The sequence below is a fragment of the Lissotriton helveticus genome, chromosome 10, assembly GCF_964261635.1.
Source record: "Lissotriton helveticus chromosome 10, aLisHel1.1, whole genome shotgun sequence".
NCBI lineage: Eukaryota > Metazoa > Chordata > Amphibia > Caudata > Salamandridae > Lissotriton > Lissotriton helveticus.
The window spans coordinates 807,006,482-807,023,065 of record NC_136071.1 but is presented as its reverse complement, the minus strand read 5'-3'; the positions used below and the strand labels follow the sequence as shown (position 1 = coordinate 807,023,065).

Sequence of the window (16,584 nt, the reverse complement as noted above, 5' to 3'; positions counted from 1 at the left end):
AAAGCTGTATGTGTGTAGCCAATATTATAATTAATTAAATTATATATTTTATTAATGTTTTAAAGTTCATGTATGGTATATTTATATATTTTTGATCATATATATTTATCTTAAAAAGAAAGAGTTATATAAAGTAAATAAAACATATTTTATTATTACAAACGCATAAATTATAACTGAATGGTATAAATGTTCGACTTTAATTTTCTATTGTTTGGCAGTTTTCAAAGACTTCTTAAATAGTTTTATATACATATATTCAAGATAGATTTTATACATTTTTCAGCATATATTAAATAATTGTAGATATTTTTAACTGTTATTTAATGTATACTTTATCATTTCTCAACATTTTATCACAACATATTTTGACATGTTTTACATGATTATTTAATTATTTTGGCGATAATATTGTAGTCAATATTGTGTCACTCGATATTTTTGACATATTTTTTTTATTAAAAGTTACCGATGATTTAGGTAAACATCTATATTTTTAACAACAATATTTGCATTCTCTAAATTTGTGGTTTTACTAGTTACATATTTGAAAGTCGATACTTTTGTTATCAATATTTAATTTCTGATATTTTTGTGTTTCGATATTGTATGTATCAATATTATGTAAATGATCCCTCTACTACTATAGCAGCCCCTTCAGGTCCATCTCGATGTCGCAAGATGACAGCTGTCTCTCTGCGGTCCGTTCCTCTTGCAATCTCCCGGCATTCCAGTTGCTGTTGTCACAAACCGGTCCCAGTATAACCCCTTGGGCCCCTGGACCTCTGTTTCCCCAGGCTGTGCCCACTGGGGGGCAGGATGTTGCAATTGTGGGCTGCTGCCACCAGAGCTCGGCAATCAAGTATCTGACACCATGCATCCTTAGACCACGCTTGAGCTCTACTTTTGCATATTAAATTGAAGGCTCATAACTAGGCCTTGTAGCCCATGAGTTAGTGTTCCTAGTATTTAAAAGCATAACAAGTGAGAATTTCATGTTGGCATGTTCCTACAGTGGTGAACCCCAACAAGCTAATTTCACTGTTCAGGGTGGTAGCTGATCCAAAGAGGAAAACTAAAGTGACATTAAAATACTGTTTTATAACTTTGGTTTGGGATAAGCTACAGAAATAAATCAGTTAACTGCTTTTATCAATATTTATTAAAATTCCAATTCCATGCTGAAGTGGGATTTTTAAAATAAATTTACACGAAAAGTAACTTTGAAAAAGTTGTATTTTTCCTGCCTCAAAGCTTCTATAGACTAATTAGCTTTGCTTTTAGCCTGCCTGCAACAGCCATAACCCTGTCAGTGCTTTCCCTTGATGAACTGTGAAAACTGCTTACAGACCAGAGACAATGGCTTAGGCCTTTTGGCAAGAAGACTTGGGTATGAGGAATGTGATTCATCTCAGCTCAGGAAGGGCAATTGGGAAGGGCTCAGGAATGCAATTAACTTGAAAGATACAAGGGTGAGGCTTGCCCATTCATAGTTAACTTTAAATTGAGACCTGGAAAAAGGGATTCTATTGGAGTGGAAGGGGACTGTGGTTCCAGAACAAGTTTGGTGTGGTTGAGTAGGAGGGACTGCTAACTTCCTTAGACATACCTATAGCTGGTCCACCAGCCTCCTCTAGAGGCAGAAAGGTTCAGTCTTGTGGGAATTCTGACACTAGTGCACTCAAGAATGGTTTGCAGTAAGCCAAACATGATGTGCAGCTAAAATGAGAATGTATGCTCTTGGGAACTTTTTTCTCATTGGTTAGGGAGTAGCCAGTGTGACACATCTGGACCTGTGGAAGAACAGGAGGGGACTGGACCTGCTGTCTTTGGCCTGTGTGGAGACCTTAAGTGTAGAGCCTGCTTCCACTACTACCTAGAGGTGATACGTGGACTCCAAGGGTCATTTGGCTGAATTCCTGTGTACCTACAGGGACACAGAAAGCTACAAGCAGCACTTTTCCTGGAGTCATCAGTTGCTACTGAATCTGGACTGGTTTTTCGAGTGGCCTCTACTTATGAGGGGAATTTGGCAGGCTTGAAATGTAAATTTTAAAACTCAAAGTGTTTCTTGCCAAAACCAGTGGCTTCAGCAGGACCTCGTCCAACAGCTATCCTACTACAAGAGGACTTTGGTGAATGCAGCCTTCATCCTTGTACAGCTAGGGGATTTCTACTTCCATAAACATACTCTTTCAAAAGGTCAAAACTTTGACTGAAATGGCCAGCTTGATGTATCTGACCTCTGCTCCATTGCAATGGGCCTGAAATTGCACCTAGGTCCCAGTCAGCCATAAACAGTGACTTTGGATTGCTGCTTTGGCACTTTTTGCTTGAAAACTTAAAAGTCATATCTCTAGTTCCGCTCAGTGACTTTAAAAAATGTATGTCTCTGTTTTTCGAAAGTAGTTGTGGTATTTTTATTCTGTTGTGTTTGGAGTTTTAAATTGTTTTGTTACTGCTAAATAATTTGCACACTTTTCCTTAAGGTAAGCTTATTTGCTCTGTGCCATAGCTATCAGGTGTAGAGTCCAGATTTATTTATTGAACCTTTGTGTTGAACCCGACAAGACTGTCTACTTATTAGTTTGCAAGGATTCACATTCTTCCTAACTAATAATCAATTTTCTTACAGCAGATTTCTTGGAATAGATGGTAATAGGGAAACAGCACACATGTTATCAAAATGTCACACGTTTGAAATATGTTAACCCTTGGATCGCATAAACATACATTACAATCTAGTGCCAACCCTATTCCCCTTGGACTGCCTCACTAACAGAATGCCACACAACACTCCCAAACCCCAAAATGCAGCTTGCCCCAGTCCAACAGAAGAGGAGCTTCACCAAGTGGGAGCCAGGCCTTATAGATACCTTTGTAGTTGATTGCTACAAGGTACTAATTGATATGTCTCCATGCAGCTTCAGTGAAGTGGCGAAGGAAGCCATGTGGCAGAGTTGTTAGACTATGTCAATGTATTGGTGGTGGAGGAATGCACTTCAGAGACCTCAAGAAAATGTGGCAAGATGAGAGGAAGTGGGTGAATAAGTTCTCCAGGTTAGAGGTGGCAAATGCTTATGCGCCTTGACCTCCTTTATGGCCAGCTTGTTCCACAGAACTGCAATCTAAAGCCAGGTAATAACTCAACACACCTTGCTCACAACTTGTTCTTGTACCACGATTCATGCCACTCTTTCCTTCAGCCACTCTTCAGATATATTTACAACAAGGGGTGGTGAGGGACAGAGTCTCTGAATTAAGCAGAATACTCTCACCCAGTCAAGAGATCAGGGCTAGATCCAACACCGTTTTTTAGCTCATTGCACCATCCCAGTTTCAGAACCCGGCTGTATGCAAATTAGTCTGTCCCTGGCCCAGTGCATCATGGGAACAGGGCAGACCAGACTACAAAAGCCAATTCTTACACTGGGAAGGAAACAAGCTTCCGGGGACCGGTTTCTGGCATTACAGCCGTCTTCGGCCCGGCTTGCTTGAATCCTGATGATGCAATGAGCAAGGGACTCATGTCTGAGTATACCCTTCCACGCTTAGGGTGGACAAAAATATTTACAACAAGGGGTGGTGAGGGACAGAGTGTCTGAATTAAGCAGAATACTCTCACCCAGTCAAGAGATCAGGGCTAGATCCAACACCGTTTTTTAGCTCATTGCACCATCCCAGTTTCAGAACCCGGCTGTATGCAAATTAGTCTGTCCCTGGCCCAGTGCATCATGGGAACAGGGCAGACCAGACTACAAAAGCCAATTCTTACACTGGGAAGGAAACAAGCTTCCGGGGACCGGTTTCTGGCATTACAGCCATCTTCGGCCCGGCTTGCTTGAATCCTGATGGTGCAATGAGCAAGGGACTCATGTCTGAGTATACCCTTCCACGCTTAGGGTGGACAAAAATATTTACAACAAGGGGTGGTGAGGGACAGAGTCTCTGAATTAAGCAGAATACTCTCACCCAGTCAAGAGATCAGAGCTAGATCCAACACCGTTTTTTAGCTCATTGCACCATCCCAGTTTCAGAACCCAGCTGTATGCAAATTAGTCTGTCCCTGGCCCAGTGCATCATGGGAACAGGGCAGACCAGACTACAAAAGCCAATTCTTACACTGGGAAGGAAACAAGCTTCCGGGGACCGGTTTCTGGCATTACAGCCGTCTTCGGCCCGGCTTGCTTGAATCCTGATGGTGCAATGAGCAAGGGACTCATGTCTGAGTATACCCTTCCACGCTTAGGGTGGACAAAAATATTTACAACAAGGGGTGGTGAGGGACAGAGTCTCTGAATTAAGCAGAATACTCTCACCCAGTCAAGAGATCAGGGCTAGATCCAACACCGTTTTTTAGCTCATTGCACCATCCCAGTTTCAGAACCCGGCTGTATGCAAATTAGTCTGTCCCTGGCCCAGTGCATCATGGGAACAGGGCAGACCAGACTACAAAAGCCAATTCTTACACTGGGAAGGAAACAAGCTTCCGGGGACCGGTTTCTGGCATTACAACCGTCTTCGGCCCGGCTTGCTTGAATCCTGATGGTGCAATGAGCAAGGGACTCATGTCTGAGTATACCCTTCCACGCTTAGGGTGGACAAAAATATTTACAACAAGGGGTGGTGAGGGACAGAGTCTCTGAATTAAGCAGAATACTCTCACCCAGTCAAGAGATCAGGGCTAGATCCAACACCGTTTTTTAGCTCATTGCACCATCCCAGTTTCAGAACCCGGCTGTATGCAAATTAGTCTGTCCCTGGCCCAGTGCATCATGGGAACAGGGCAGACCAGACTACAAAAGCCAATTCTTACACTGGGAAGGAAACAAGCTTCCGGGGACCGGTTTCTGGCATTACAGCCGTCTTCGGCCCGGCTTGCTTGAATCCTGATGGTGCAATGAGCAAGGGACTCATGTCTGAGTATACCCTTCCACGCTTAGGGTGGACAAAAATATTTACAACAAGGGGTGGTGAGGGACAGAGTCTCTGAATTAAGCAGAATACTCTCACCCAGTCAAGAGATCAGGGCTAGATCCAACACCGTTTTTTAGCTCATTGCACCATCCCAGTTTCAGAACCCGGCTGTATGCAAATTAGTCTGTCCCTGGCCCAGTGCATCATGGGAACAGGGCAGACCAGACTACAAAAGCCAATTCTTACAATGGGAAGGAAACAAGCTTCCGGGGACCGGTCTCTGGCATTACAGCCGTCTTCGGCCCGGCTTGCTTGAATCCTGATGGTGCAATGAGCAAGGGACTCATGTCTGAGTATACCCTTCCACGCTTAGGGTGGACAAAAATATTTACAACAAGGGGTGGTGAGGGACAGAGTCTCTGAATTAAGCAGAATACTCTCACCCAGTCAAGAGATCAGGGCTAGATCCAACACCGTTTTTTAGCTCATTGCACCATCCCAGTTTCAGAACCCGGCTGTATGCAAATTAGTCTGTCCCTGGCCCAGTGCATCATGGGAACAGGGCAGACCAGACTACAAAAGCCAATTCTTACACTGGGAAGGAAACAAGCTTCCGGGGACCGGTTTCTGGCATTACAGCCGTCTTCGGCCCAGCTTGCTTGAATCCTGATGGTGCAATGAGCAAGGGACTCATGTCTGAGTATACCCTTCCACGCTTAGGGTGGACAAAAATATTTACAACAAGGGGTGGTGAGGGACAGAGTCTCTGAATTAAGCAGAATACTCTCACCCAGTCAAGAGATCAGGGCTAGATCCAACACCGTTTTTTAGCTCATTGCACCATCCCAGTTTCAGAACCCGGCTGTATGCAAATTAGTCTGTCCCTGGCCCAGTGCATCATGGGAACAGGGCAGACCAGACTAGACTAGACTACAAAAGCCAATTCTTACACTGGGAAGGAAACAAGCTTCCGGGGACCGGTTTCTGGCATTACAGCCGTCTTCGGCCCGGCTTGCTTGAATCCTGATGATGCAATGAGCAAGGGACTCATGTCTGAGTATACCCTTCCACGCTTAGGGTGGACAAAAATATTTACAACAAGGGGTGGTGAGGGACAGAGTCTCTGAATTAAGCAGAATACTCTCACCCAGTCAAGAGATCAGGGCTAGATCCAACACCGTTTTTTAGCTCATTGCACCATCCCAGTTTCAGAACCCGGCTGTATGCAAATTAGTCTGTCCCTGGCCCAGTGCATCATGGGAACAGGGCAGACCAGACTACAAAAGCCAATTCTTACACTGGGAAGGAAACAAGCTTCCGGGGACCGGTTTCTGGCTGTAATGCCAGAAACCGGTCCCCGGAAGCTTGTTTCCTTTCTAGTAAAGAATTGGCTTGGTAGTTTGGTCTGCCCTGTTCCCATGATGCACTGGGCCAGGGTCACACTAATTTGCATGTAGCCAGGTTCTGAGCTAGGATGGTGCAGTGAGCTAAAAAACGGTGATGGATCAAGCCCTGATCTTTTGACTGGGTAGGAGTGTTCTGCTTAATTCAGATACTCTGTCCATCACCACCCCCTTTTATGAATCGTTTTGGCCACCACACGTGTGGAAGGGTATACTCAGATGTGAGTCCCTTGCTCACTGCACCATCAGGATTCAAGCAAGCCGGGCCGAAGACGGCTGTAATGCCAGAAACCGGTCCCCGGAAGCTTGTTTCCTTTCTAGTAAAGAATTGGCTTGGTAGTTTGGTCTGCCCTGTTCCCATGATGCACTGGGCCAGGGTCAGACTAATTTGCATGTAGCCAGGTTCTGAGCTAGGATGGTGCAGTGAGCTAAAAAACGGTGATGGAACAAGCCCTGATCTTTTGACTGGGTAGGAGTGTTCTGCTTAATTCAGATACTCTGTCCATCACCACCCCCTTTTATGAATCGTTTTGGCCACCACACGTGTGGAAGGGTATACTCAGATGTGAGTCCCTTGCTCACTGCACCATCAGGATTCAAGCAAACCGGGCCGAAGACGGCTGTAATGCCAGAAACCGGTCCCCGGAAGCTTGTTTCCTTTCTAGTAAAGAATTGGCTTGGTAGTTTGGTCTGCCCTGTTCCCATGATGCACTGGGCCAGGGTCAGACTAATTTGCATGTAGCCAGGTTCTGAGCTAGGATGGTGCAGTGAGCTAAAAAACGGTGATGGATCAAGCCCTGATCTTTTGACTGGGTAGGAGTGTTCTGCTTAATTCAGATACTCTGTCCATCACCACCCCCTTTTATGAATCGTTTTGGCCACCACACGTGTGGAAGGGTATACTCAGATGTGAGTCCCTTGCTCACTGCACCATCAGGATTCAAGCAAGCCGGGCCGAAGACGGCTGTAATGCCAGAAACCGGTCCCCGGAAGCTTGTTTCCTTTCTAGTAAAGAATTGGCTTGGTAGTTTGGTCTGCCCTGTTCCCATGATGCACTGGGCCAGGGTCAGACTAATTTGCATGTAGCCAGGTTCTGAGCTAGGATGGTGCAGTGAGCTAAAAAACAGTAATGGATCAAGCCCTGATCTTTTGACTGGGTAGGAGTGTTCTGCTTCTTTCAGATACTCTGTCCATCACCACCCCCTTTTACTCTTCACATATAGGCAGAATTCACACACCTCTCCCTCATACACAGCCTCTAACACCCACTGATTCCAGAAAAAGTGATCTGTCAGAAATAGCCAGAGCAGGATATTTCCAACTGTGAGGGTGATAAATTGGTGCACTTCAGCAGTTATGTATGTCAGTACCTGTCACAAACAACGTGATTAGCTAATCAGGCAGAATTGCCAATAAGTTATGCGAGATTTCACTGAAATAGGCAAATAAAATTATTATGCATTTAGTACTATTTTTTTAGCAGAAAAATGCCCACTTTTGTTGAAAATGGATGCAGGGATGCCTATTGATCTAAGAAAATGCAACAGAGCAGGAATAGCAATGTGAGCATCGGCTTGTGCTTGCTAAATTTGTGCTTGGGGTAGAATTTTCCTCTAGCTTACAACCAGAATTTAGCACTAATTAGACACGAGGATGCATTTTGCGCTAAGAAACTAGCATCAAATGTGCAGAACATAAACATCAGTGCATGCAGGCGGTTACTATATGTGCTCTCGCAGTATGATTTTTCCCCCCAAAATTAATTTTAAACTGGCGAGTTGGTGTTATTTCATCATCAGTAATTCTGCATCAAAGAGTACTGCAGAATTACCAAAATTACTCTGATTACCCCAGCGTAATTGAGTCTGACCCGGCCCACATGTAAATCGTCTCTTTCCTCCTTAAATAATGTATCCTCAAAATGAGGGAAAGGGTGATAGTAATATTCACCAACATGGGCAACCTGTGTGTGATTTGCTGATGCTATAATGAATTGCTCCTGTTGATAAGTGTAGGGGAGCCAAGACTTTAACTTCTCCCCTCCCCAACCAGGAGCAGGTGTGCATACACTTCAAGCCTTGTTGGAATTTGTGTTTTATAGAATTTGAGGCTAAAATAATGTTGAATTTATTTTCAGACTTCAATTAAATACATGCAAAAGTTGTGCAGTATAAAGTGATTACGTTTTATGTGATTTCAAATTGATTCCTGTTTTTTTGAATAATGCACAATTTAATTTCTTGTCATTTTGTATCGCTTATTGGAATGCATGTATTTGTGTCTGTTGTTGATGTTTTATCTTTTTATGGCTTTTAGCAGAATACAAGTATTTGACTGACTGATAGAATGACTGACATGCAAAAGTTAAGATTTAATAAGAAAATGTATTAAGTAATTTAAAAAAATGCATTTGTATTCTCCTAGTTTTTCCTGTGTGGCATTAGTATTATTCCTTGCATCCATTGACTTCTGTGGGAGTGTGTTGCAGTACCAATGACCAGCTATATATGGTGCTTGATTTACTGCAAGGATTGTCTTAAGACTATTTAAGCCTTTTTTGTCAGTAGAAATACAATAGCAGATTTAAGTGTGACTTTTGTGAATAGCAATTTTTTTTAATCTTGTGTGGGTGTGTTTTGATATCTGCTTTACCTTTCTTAAGCCCTCCCCATATTTCCCTCAATCAAACCAATTAAATAGTAACTATTCTCCATTGTCTCCAACATTGTCTCCCACATTCACTGCAAAAACGTACCCCTATGTGTGCAGACACCTCTGCAATAATGCAATAGGAGCAGGACAGTGGTAAAGGAAGATGACCAGCTGGAGACGTGATATAATTGAGGACATGTAGAGTAGTAATACTGTAGCACTATTTCCCATACTCAAAAATGCTTTTGTTAATAGACTTCTATGCAATTTTAGTGGATCTATGTCATAGTCTAGCTACCATTACCTCCTCTTCATCATACCCAACCATGACCATTAACATAATCTTTATGATAAGAGCAGGGCAACCCTGGGTATAATGTAACCAATAAAAGAGGGTATCCCATGGGAGATATTGATATCTTCTAAATGGTTTTGCAACCCATGGTAAATTACTGTCCTGACACATCAGTTTGCAATAGTACATTTAAAAACTAAAATTAATTAGTTTCCTCTTACAAAGAGATAAAACCATAAACGTTTTAACAAAAATGAATTTCTTATGTGAATGCAATTCACATATGTGAATGCAGTTCACATAAGAGCATTGTTGGCTAGCTGCTCTTCGCAGGCATAACGTGAGTGGGCCTGTACAGATGCCATGTACCATTTCATGAGATCACGTAATTATAGAAATCATAAACGTTCACTACTCGCTGTGATTGATAGCTCATTGCTACACCAAGCCTAATGCTACATTATGATACGAATCACTGACATAATATCAAATACAATAATATAGAATTACCAAAATATCGAGGAAAAAATATAGAATACAAAAATATCGAATTCCTATGTACAAACAGGTAAGTACAAAAATATCGAATCAAAAATATAATTTTTAAAAATATACTTAGTCAAAATATCGAATGTTTTTAAATGTCTTAAAAATAATTAAAAATTAATGAAATAATGAATATAATTAACTAAAACATACTTAAATAACCTTACAATTATTAAATAATTAATTTAAGTTATAAAAAACATACAATTTTATGTTTTTAAACATATATATATATATATATATATATATATATATATATATATATATATATATATATATAACATAATATTAAAAAATATACAATATTTTATAGGGGTAGAAATGACTATTCCCACTCCAGAGAGTGCAACAGTAGGAAAAGCGTTGGATAGCGTATGGGTAAAAATTACTATTCCCACTCGAGAAAGTGCAACAGAAGGGAAAGCGTTGGATAGCGTGAGGGTAAAAATTACTATTCCCACTCCAGAGAGTGCAACAGTAGAGAAAACGTTGGATAGCGTAGGGGTAAAAATTACTATTCCCACTCCAGAGAGTGCAACAGTAGGGAAAGCGTTGGATGGCGTAGGGGTAAAAATGACTATTCCCACTCCAAAGAGTGCAACAGTAGGGAAAGCGTTGGATAGCATAGGGATAAAAATGACTATTCCCACTCCAGAGAGTGCAACAGTAGGAAAAGCGTTGGATAGCCTAGGGGTAAAAATTACTATTTCCATGCTAGTGAGTTTAACAGTAGGGAAAGTAAAGATTTAATATATTAATAAATATAAATTAAATATCAATACCAATAAAAAAAATAACATTAATTACCAATTTAATATTATGTAATAATTAATCAATTAAAAATGCAAATAAATATTAGTTATATTATTAAAATTAATTACCTATTAATACAAATTAATTACCAATTAACAATTAATTAACAATAAATTAAAAATCAATACCAATAAATAAATAAAAATGATTTACTTAATTACAATTAAATTACTTCCCACCCTATTCCCCTTTAAACCCACAACCCACTATGGAAAATAAATTAATAAAATTAACATAATTATCAATTAATAACAATTAATTACCAATTAAAAATTAGTTAATTACCAATTAAAAATTAACAATAAATTCAAAATGAATACCAACAAATAAATTAAAATATTTAATTAATTACAATTAAATTACGTCCCACCCTATTCTCCTAAAAACCCACAACCAGCTACAGAATTAAAACGCAAAATTAAATAAAAAAGAATTAGTCATTTCTAAAAATTAATATTTAATTTAATATAATTAAATTACTTCCCACCCTATTCCCCCATAAACCCACAACCCGCTACAGAATTAAATTATGCAAAAATTAAATAACATAAAATGTATTACTTAAAACAAATTACAAAAAAATATACACTTTTCACACATATTCTAACATACAAAACACTTTAAAAAATTCGATATTATAAATAATTCGATATATTTTAATACCTATATTATATACATCGATATTTTGACTTTCTATATTTAAAAAAATCGATATTAAATTACTTATCTTAAATTCGATATTTTTCACCACTATATTCTGTCCATTCAATATTTTGTCCATTCTATATTTTGACTTCGATATTTTGGTAATTCTATATTTTGAATTCGATATTTTGTGTAGTTAACTATGATACAAATGACCACCCACTGTTACTTTTGTCCTAAGGAAGACCCAACCACTATGCATCTGTAGTCCTTGAAACATGACAACAACAAAAAATCTGTGGGTCTCAAAGAGGAGTGTATAGACAGATGTTGCAGCAGTACATACAACAGGGAAATATAAACACAGGAGGAGTCTCAATTAAGAGGACAGATTCCTATCACCCACTGAAGTGGCATGCTTTATCATTTGGGGATCTCCTCTTGGCTACACACTAGTGCAACCAAGGAGCTACAACTCCTTGCTAGTGTAAAGGAGGAGCTCGCTGATGTTTTTAATGTAGTCCAAAACTGTTCACCTAAGATCAATGAAGCATAAGGTAGTGTGGTGAGTGTGTGGTTCAGTGTAGGGAAAAAGTGAGTTAAAATTGACTACCAGGGGAAAATAAGTTTATTCGGTATCCCGGGGTGTCAACGGTTAAAAAACAGTGAGGGTTGGGCCAACAGATTCACCAAAGCCACTCCTCTCTGGTCCTCTCAGGCCCTTGGCTCCCTTTGTTTCCACCTGGGCTTTGACAAATGGGACACCATTGGTATATCCGCGCTGGGAGACTTACTACATAAGAGGGCACTCCTATCCTTCCCTGACTTACAACAGAAACATTCACTCTCACAAGGGGAGGCCTTCCGATATCTCCAGATCAAACATGCTATCCTTACAAATGTACGTGACCTCTCTTCCCTCCTCGAGGCCTCGCCACTTGAGGATAGGTTACTCTCTGAACCCCTCCTAAAGAAGGCCATCTCCTGCACCTACCGTAAACTCTGTAATAATTTGCCTGACTCCTTTCAGGCCCTGCGCGACAAGTGGGAGAGGGAGGTGGACCACTTCGAGGATGAGGAATGGCAAAGGGCGCTGATGTCCCCACGGGAATGGGCAATTAGTCACCGTTTCCGTTTGATACAACTCAAAATCTTACATAGGACATACATGTCAGGTCCCCTACTGGCCAAACTTGGTAGACGCCCAACCGACCTATGCTTACCTGCGGCCTGACTAGTACTTTCTATCACACCCTGTGGGACTGCCCCATAATTCTAATCCTATGGATCAGGGCGACCAACAAAATGGCGGAGGCGCTGGGGAAACAGATCCCAATGACATCTAGGGGGGGTCTCCTCAATATATGGGGGGGCGACAGATTTGACGGAGATAGAACACCAATGGCTGGCCCTGGGATGTCTCCTTATAAAACGTTCGATAGCGATGAAGTGGAGTGCTCCGGACCGTCCGTTAGTGGTGGAATGGACGGCGGAGATGGATAGGGCAATGGTTGCTGAAAAAAACATTTACAAACTCAGAGGGTGCCCCAAAAAATGTGATAAAAAGTGGTGAAAATGGAATGCATATAGGGGCGAGATTTTTAGCTCCCCTACCACAAACTATGGATAGGTCGAGACTCCTACGACAAGACCCCAACTGAAATAACCTGGCTGTCATTCCTTTGTATAATATGCTTTTCTATGTCATAGTATTATGTAGTGTTGATTGTGTTTTGATTTTCAGGGGGGACCTACCACCGAGTCCTCAATAGATATGATTACTATGCTTTTCCGACTGTACTGTGACACATTTTATGCTTTGGTGTTAATGTATCGCTGATTGTGCTCTGAATTTTTTGTTTTTTCCTCAATAAAATTTTAATAAAAAAAAACCAAAAGCAGTGAGGGCAATATCTGAATATATGTACGAGTGCGCTAATGAGGAGGTCTACATGTTTCAGCCAATCCAGATCTTACTATGACCATGGCTTTCTTCAGGACCTAGGTGTAACTACTGCACTGCAAGTGTGAAAAACCTAGCACAAATCAAATCAGGAGGGAACCCACCGCTGCTGGCAACAGTTATGGGCGTGAGGCAACTCTCTAATCCGTTGTTACCCCTGGCCGGATCCTGAGAGTCACAGACCGCCTGGTTCCCTCCCGATTTGATACGGGAGTACAACACCTATACCTATAGTGCCAACAGATTGCCGTACACAGGTATATGGTTGTATGGTTCCTCATATTTTGTGCTAGGTTTTTCACACTTGCAGTGCAGTAGTTACACCTAGATTGTGAAGAAAGCCATGATCATAGTAAGATCTGGATTGGCTGAAACATGTAGATCTCCTCATTAGCGCGCTCGTACATATATTCAGATCGCGCCCTCACTGTTTTTCAACTGTTGACACCACGGGATACTGAATAAACTTATTTTCCCCTGGTAGTCAATTTTAACTCACTTTTTCCCTACACTGTACCACACACTCACCACACTGCCTTATGCTTCATTGATCTTATGTGAACTAGTTTTGGACTACATTGAAAACATCCGCAAGCTCGTCCTTTACACTAGCAAGGAGTTGTAGCTCCTTGGTTGCACTAGTGTGTAGCCAAGAGGAGATCCCCGAATGATGAAGCATTTCACTTCGATGGGTGATGGGAATCCGTCCTCTTAATTGAGACTCCTGTGTTTATATTTCCCTGATGTATGTACTGCTGCAACGTTTGTCTATACACTCCTCTTTGAGACCCTCTGATTTTTTGTTGTTGTCATATATGGATAGGGGACTTAGCCCCAGGTCTATAAATTTCCCTTGGACCCTTTCTTTACCTGACAGTATATTGGCCTTGAAACATGGTCATCTTAAAAGCAGCAGATTGTTTGGAACAAACAATGCTCAGACAGCAAACACTGTGCTTCTTTGTAGCATTGAATCTTCTCAATTCTTGTTCACAGTTCATAGCACCTCAACACCGAAACAGTGTGCCACCTACACTGTTTGCACAATACTTTCAAATGTTGCCTATGTTAAATTCTTATGAATAGGTTTTCTGTTGAAACTGCTAAGTACTTAGTAAAAGCCAACCATGCAGATTGTAAAATATCATAGCATTCCACTTCTGATGACTCTGCCTCTACAATTTCTAGATAATACTATTTCTAAGAGCCACAATTTGTATAGTTATGAGCTTGAGCTATAAAATGGTATGCCATTTAAAAATGTGTTCTTTCACAAAATCTTAGGGGCCGATTACGATGGCGGGCCGCATAGTCAAAAGGGACCGCCCGCCATAGGTGCGGCGGTTCTGCAATACTAATCAGGACACGCCTGCCACACTGGCGGGCTTCCCGTATTTTTACATTGCGGTTGGCGGCAGCACCCGCCACAATGTAAAAAGACATGTATTACATATGCATATACAACTTGACAGAAAACGTGCGGTGCCTACCACCTTGTACATGCATATGTATGGGGTACCATAGGTACCCCCATGTAAAGCAGGCCACCCCTCCACCCCATCCCGGGAGCCCGCAACTGGCCCCTAAATGCATTCACCGCCTGTCTTTTTGCGGCGGCATCGCCACCAAAAAAAGACAGGCATCTCAATGCCTATGGCGATTCCTGCACGGCACCGCCACCATAACCCCATTGTACCTGGTCCCGCAAGGCGGGCGAAAAAGGACCGCCTTGCAGGACCACGGCAGAAACTCTTTCCGTCCGCTGCTGTACCTTTCCCATTCCCACTGCCATCCTAATTTGGCGGTGGGAATATTCAGGTTGTTGGCGGGAATTCCGCCACCACCGGGCCGGCGGTCCTCACCGCCGGCCCGGTGGTGGCAGACTTTCCGCCATTGTAATTGGCCCCTAAGTTTCTTAGCTCCATTATATTTACAGCTCTTGTGTTATTCATAATTTCTGCAATTAGTCTAGAAAATCACATGGTAACTCTTTTCTACAGGACTCATGAACCGAGATTTTGAATTGATGTTAAATGAAAATCCAACCGGTGCAGACCATTATAATGGAACTGGAACTGCAATGAGCATCGCTGCAAACCGGATTTCTTACTGCTTTGACCTCAGTGGACCATCACTTACGCTTGACACTGCATGTTCATCCTCCTTGGTTGCTTTGCATTATGCTTGTCAAGCAATCAGACAAGGTACAGTAGTGATTTTGAAATGAAACATTAAAAAACACTAAAAATAGATTGCATTTAAGTCTAGTCTTGAATTCTTATATTTCCTTTTGGTTTTCTTAAAATTGTTGCACATGGTGAATTTCCAGATCAATGAATAATAATGCAAACAGTATTGCTGAATCTGTTTGTTACAGTTGGTATTGGTATTTTTAAATATTTCAGGCCCTAATTATGATGTTGAGTGGAAAGCCATCTGACAGCTCATTGGAGGCTTTCCGCCTGACATCATGAATTTCCGTCCAACCACCAGATAATGATACTGGAGGTCGGTGGGAAACTCACAGAGCCCGTCATGGCAGCAGGTGGAATACTAAACCAAAAATGACTGCGGTGCCTGCTTCTGCTCCGCCGTCGGGATTACAATGTTGGTTTCTACCTGCCTATGACAAATGCTAGCAGAAAGTGACTTTGGGGGCACCTATCAGGGCCCCCTTTCCCCTGGCCCTCCTCAATGGGGCTTGAGGGGCCCCTATGGTTCCTCCAAACATATCTGCACCAAGTGCCAGGTACCCCATGGTACATGGTGCAGGGATGTTTGAAAACATACATTTTTCTGTTGCAGTTTGAGCTGCAGGTTTTTTCCAGCTGCAGCACACGCTGCAATAGGAAAATTTATGTTTTTTCCGAATACCCACAGGGCTGTCGCATCCTAATGCTGCGGGTGGGACTGCCGACTAATAGTCGGGCAGTTCCCGTCTGCGACGTGGAGGTCGGATGCTCGTCCGACCGACATTGCAATCAGGCCCTTACTAACTGCATTTGACTTTGTTTCAAATTCCGGCCTCATATCACTTGACTTATTGTATAATTTTAACCAAATATGTTCATCTCCATGTGTCTGTTTACCTTATCATTCAAAAATTAAAAGTGTGTTGGTAATTAAGTTCACTGTGTGCACTACCCAGAAAAGGTCATTCATATATTCAATCATTTTTTTCAGACAATGCCACTCTCTGCATTAACAAAGTATTAGGAAGGGTGGGGAAATGACCATACTTCCCAAGTAGCTGCCATGGACTCATCAGTAACTCTCTAAGGCCGTAATTCCTTGCGTGCATCAATCCTCAACAACAACTCATTAATTTTACAATAATCCCTCCTTCAACG

The 16,584-nt window shown here is 41.7% G+C and overlaps 1 protein-coding gene across 1 annotated transcript in view; it reads left to right on the top strand.

The window, feature by feature from the left end:
• Window positions 1–16,584, top strand: part of LOC144785494 (mycolipanoate synthase-like) — a 170,061-nt gene that overhangs the window by 93,806 nt on the left and 59,671 nt on the right. Inside the window, exon 5 of the mRNA XM_078664363.1 lies at window positions 15,235–15,438. Within this exon, the coding sequence (XP_078520489.1) occupies window positions 15,235–15,438 (204 nt within the window). The remainder of the gene's footprint in view (window positions 1–15,234; window positions 15,439–16,584) is intronic.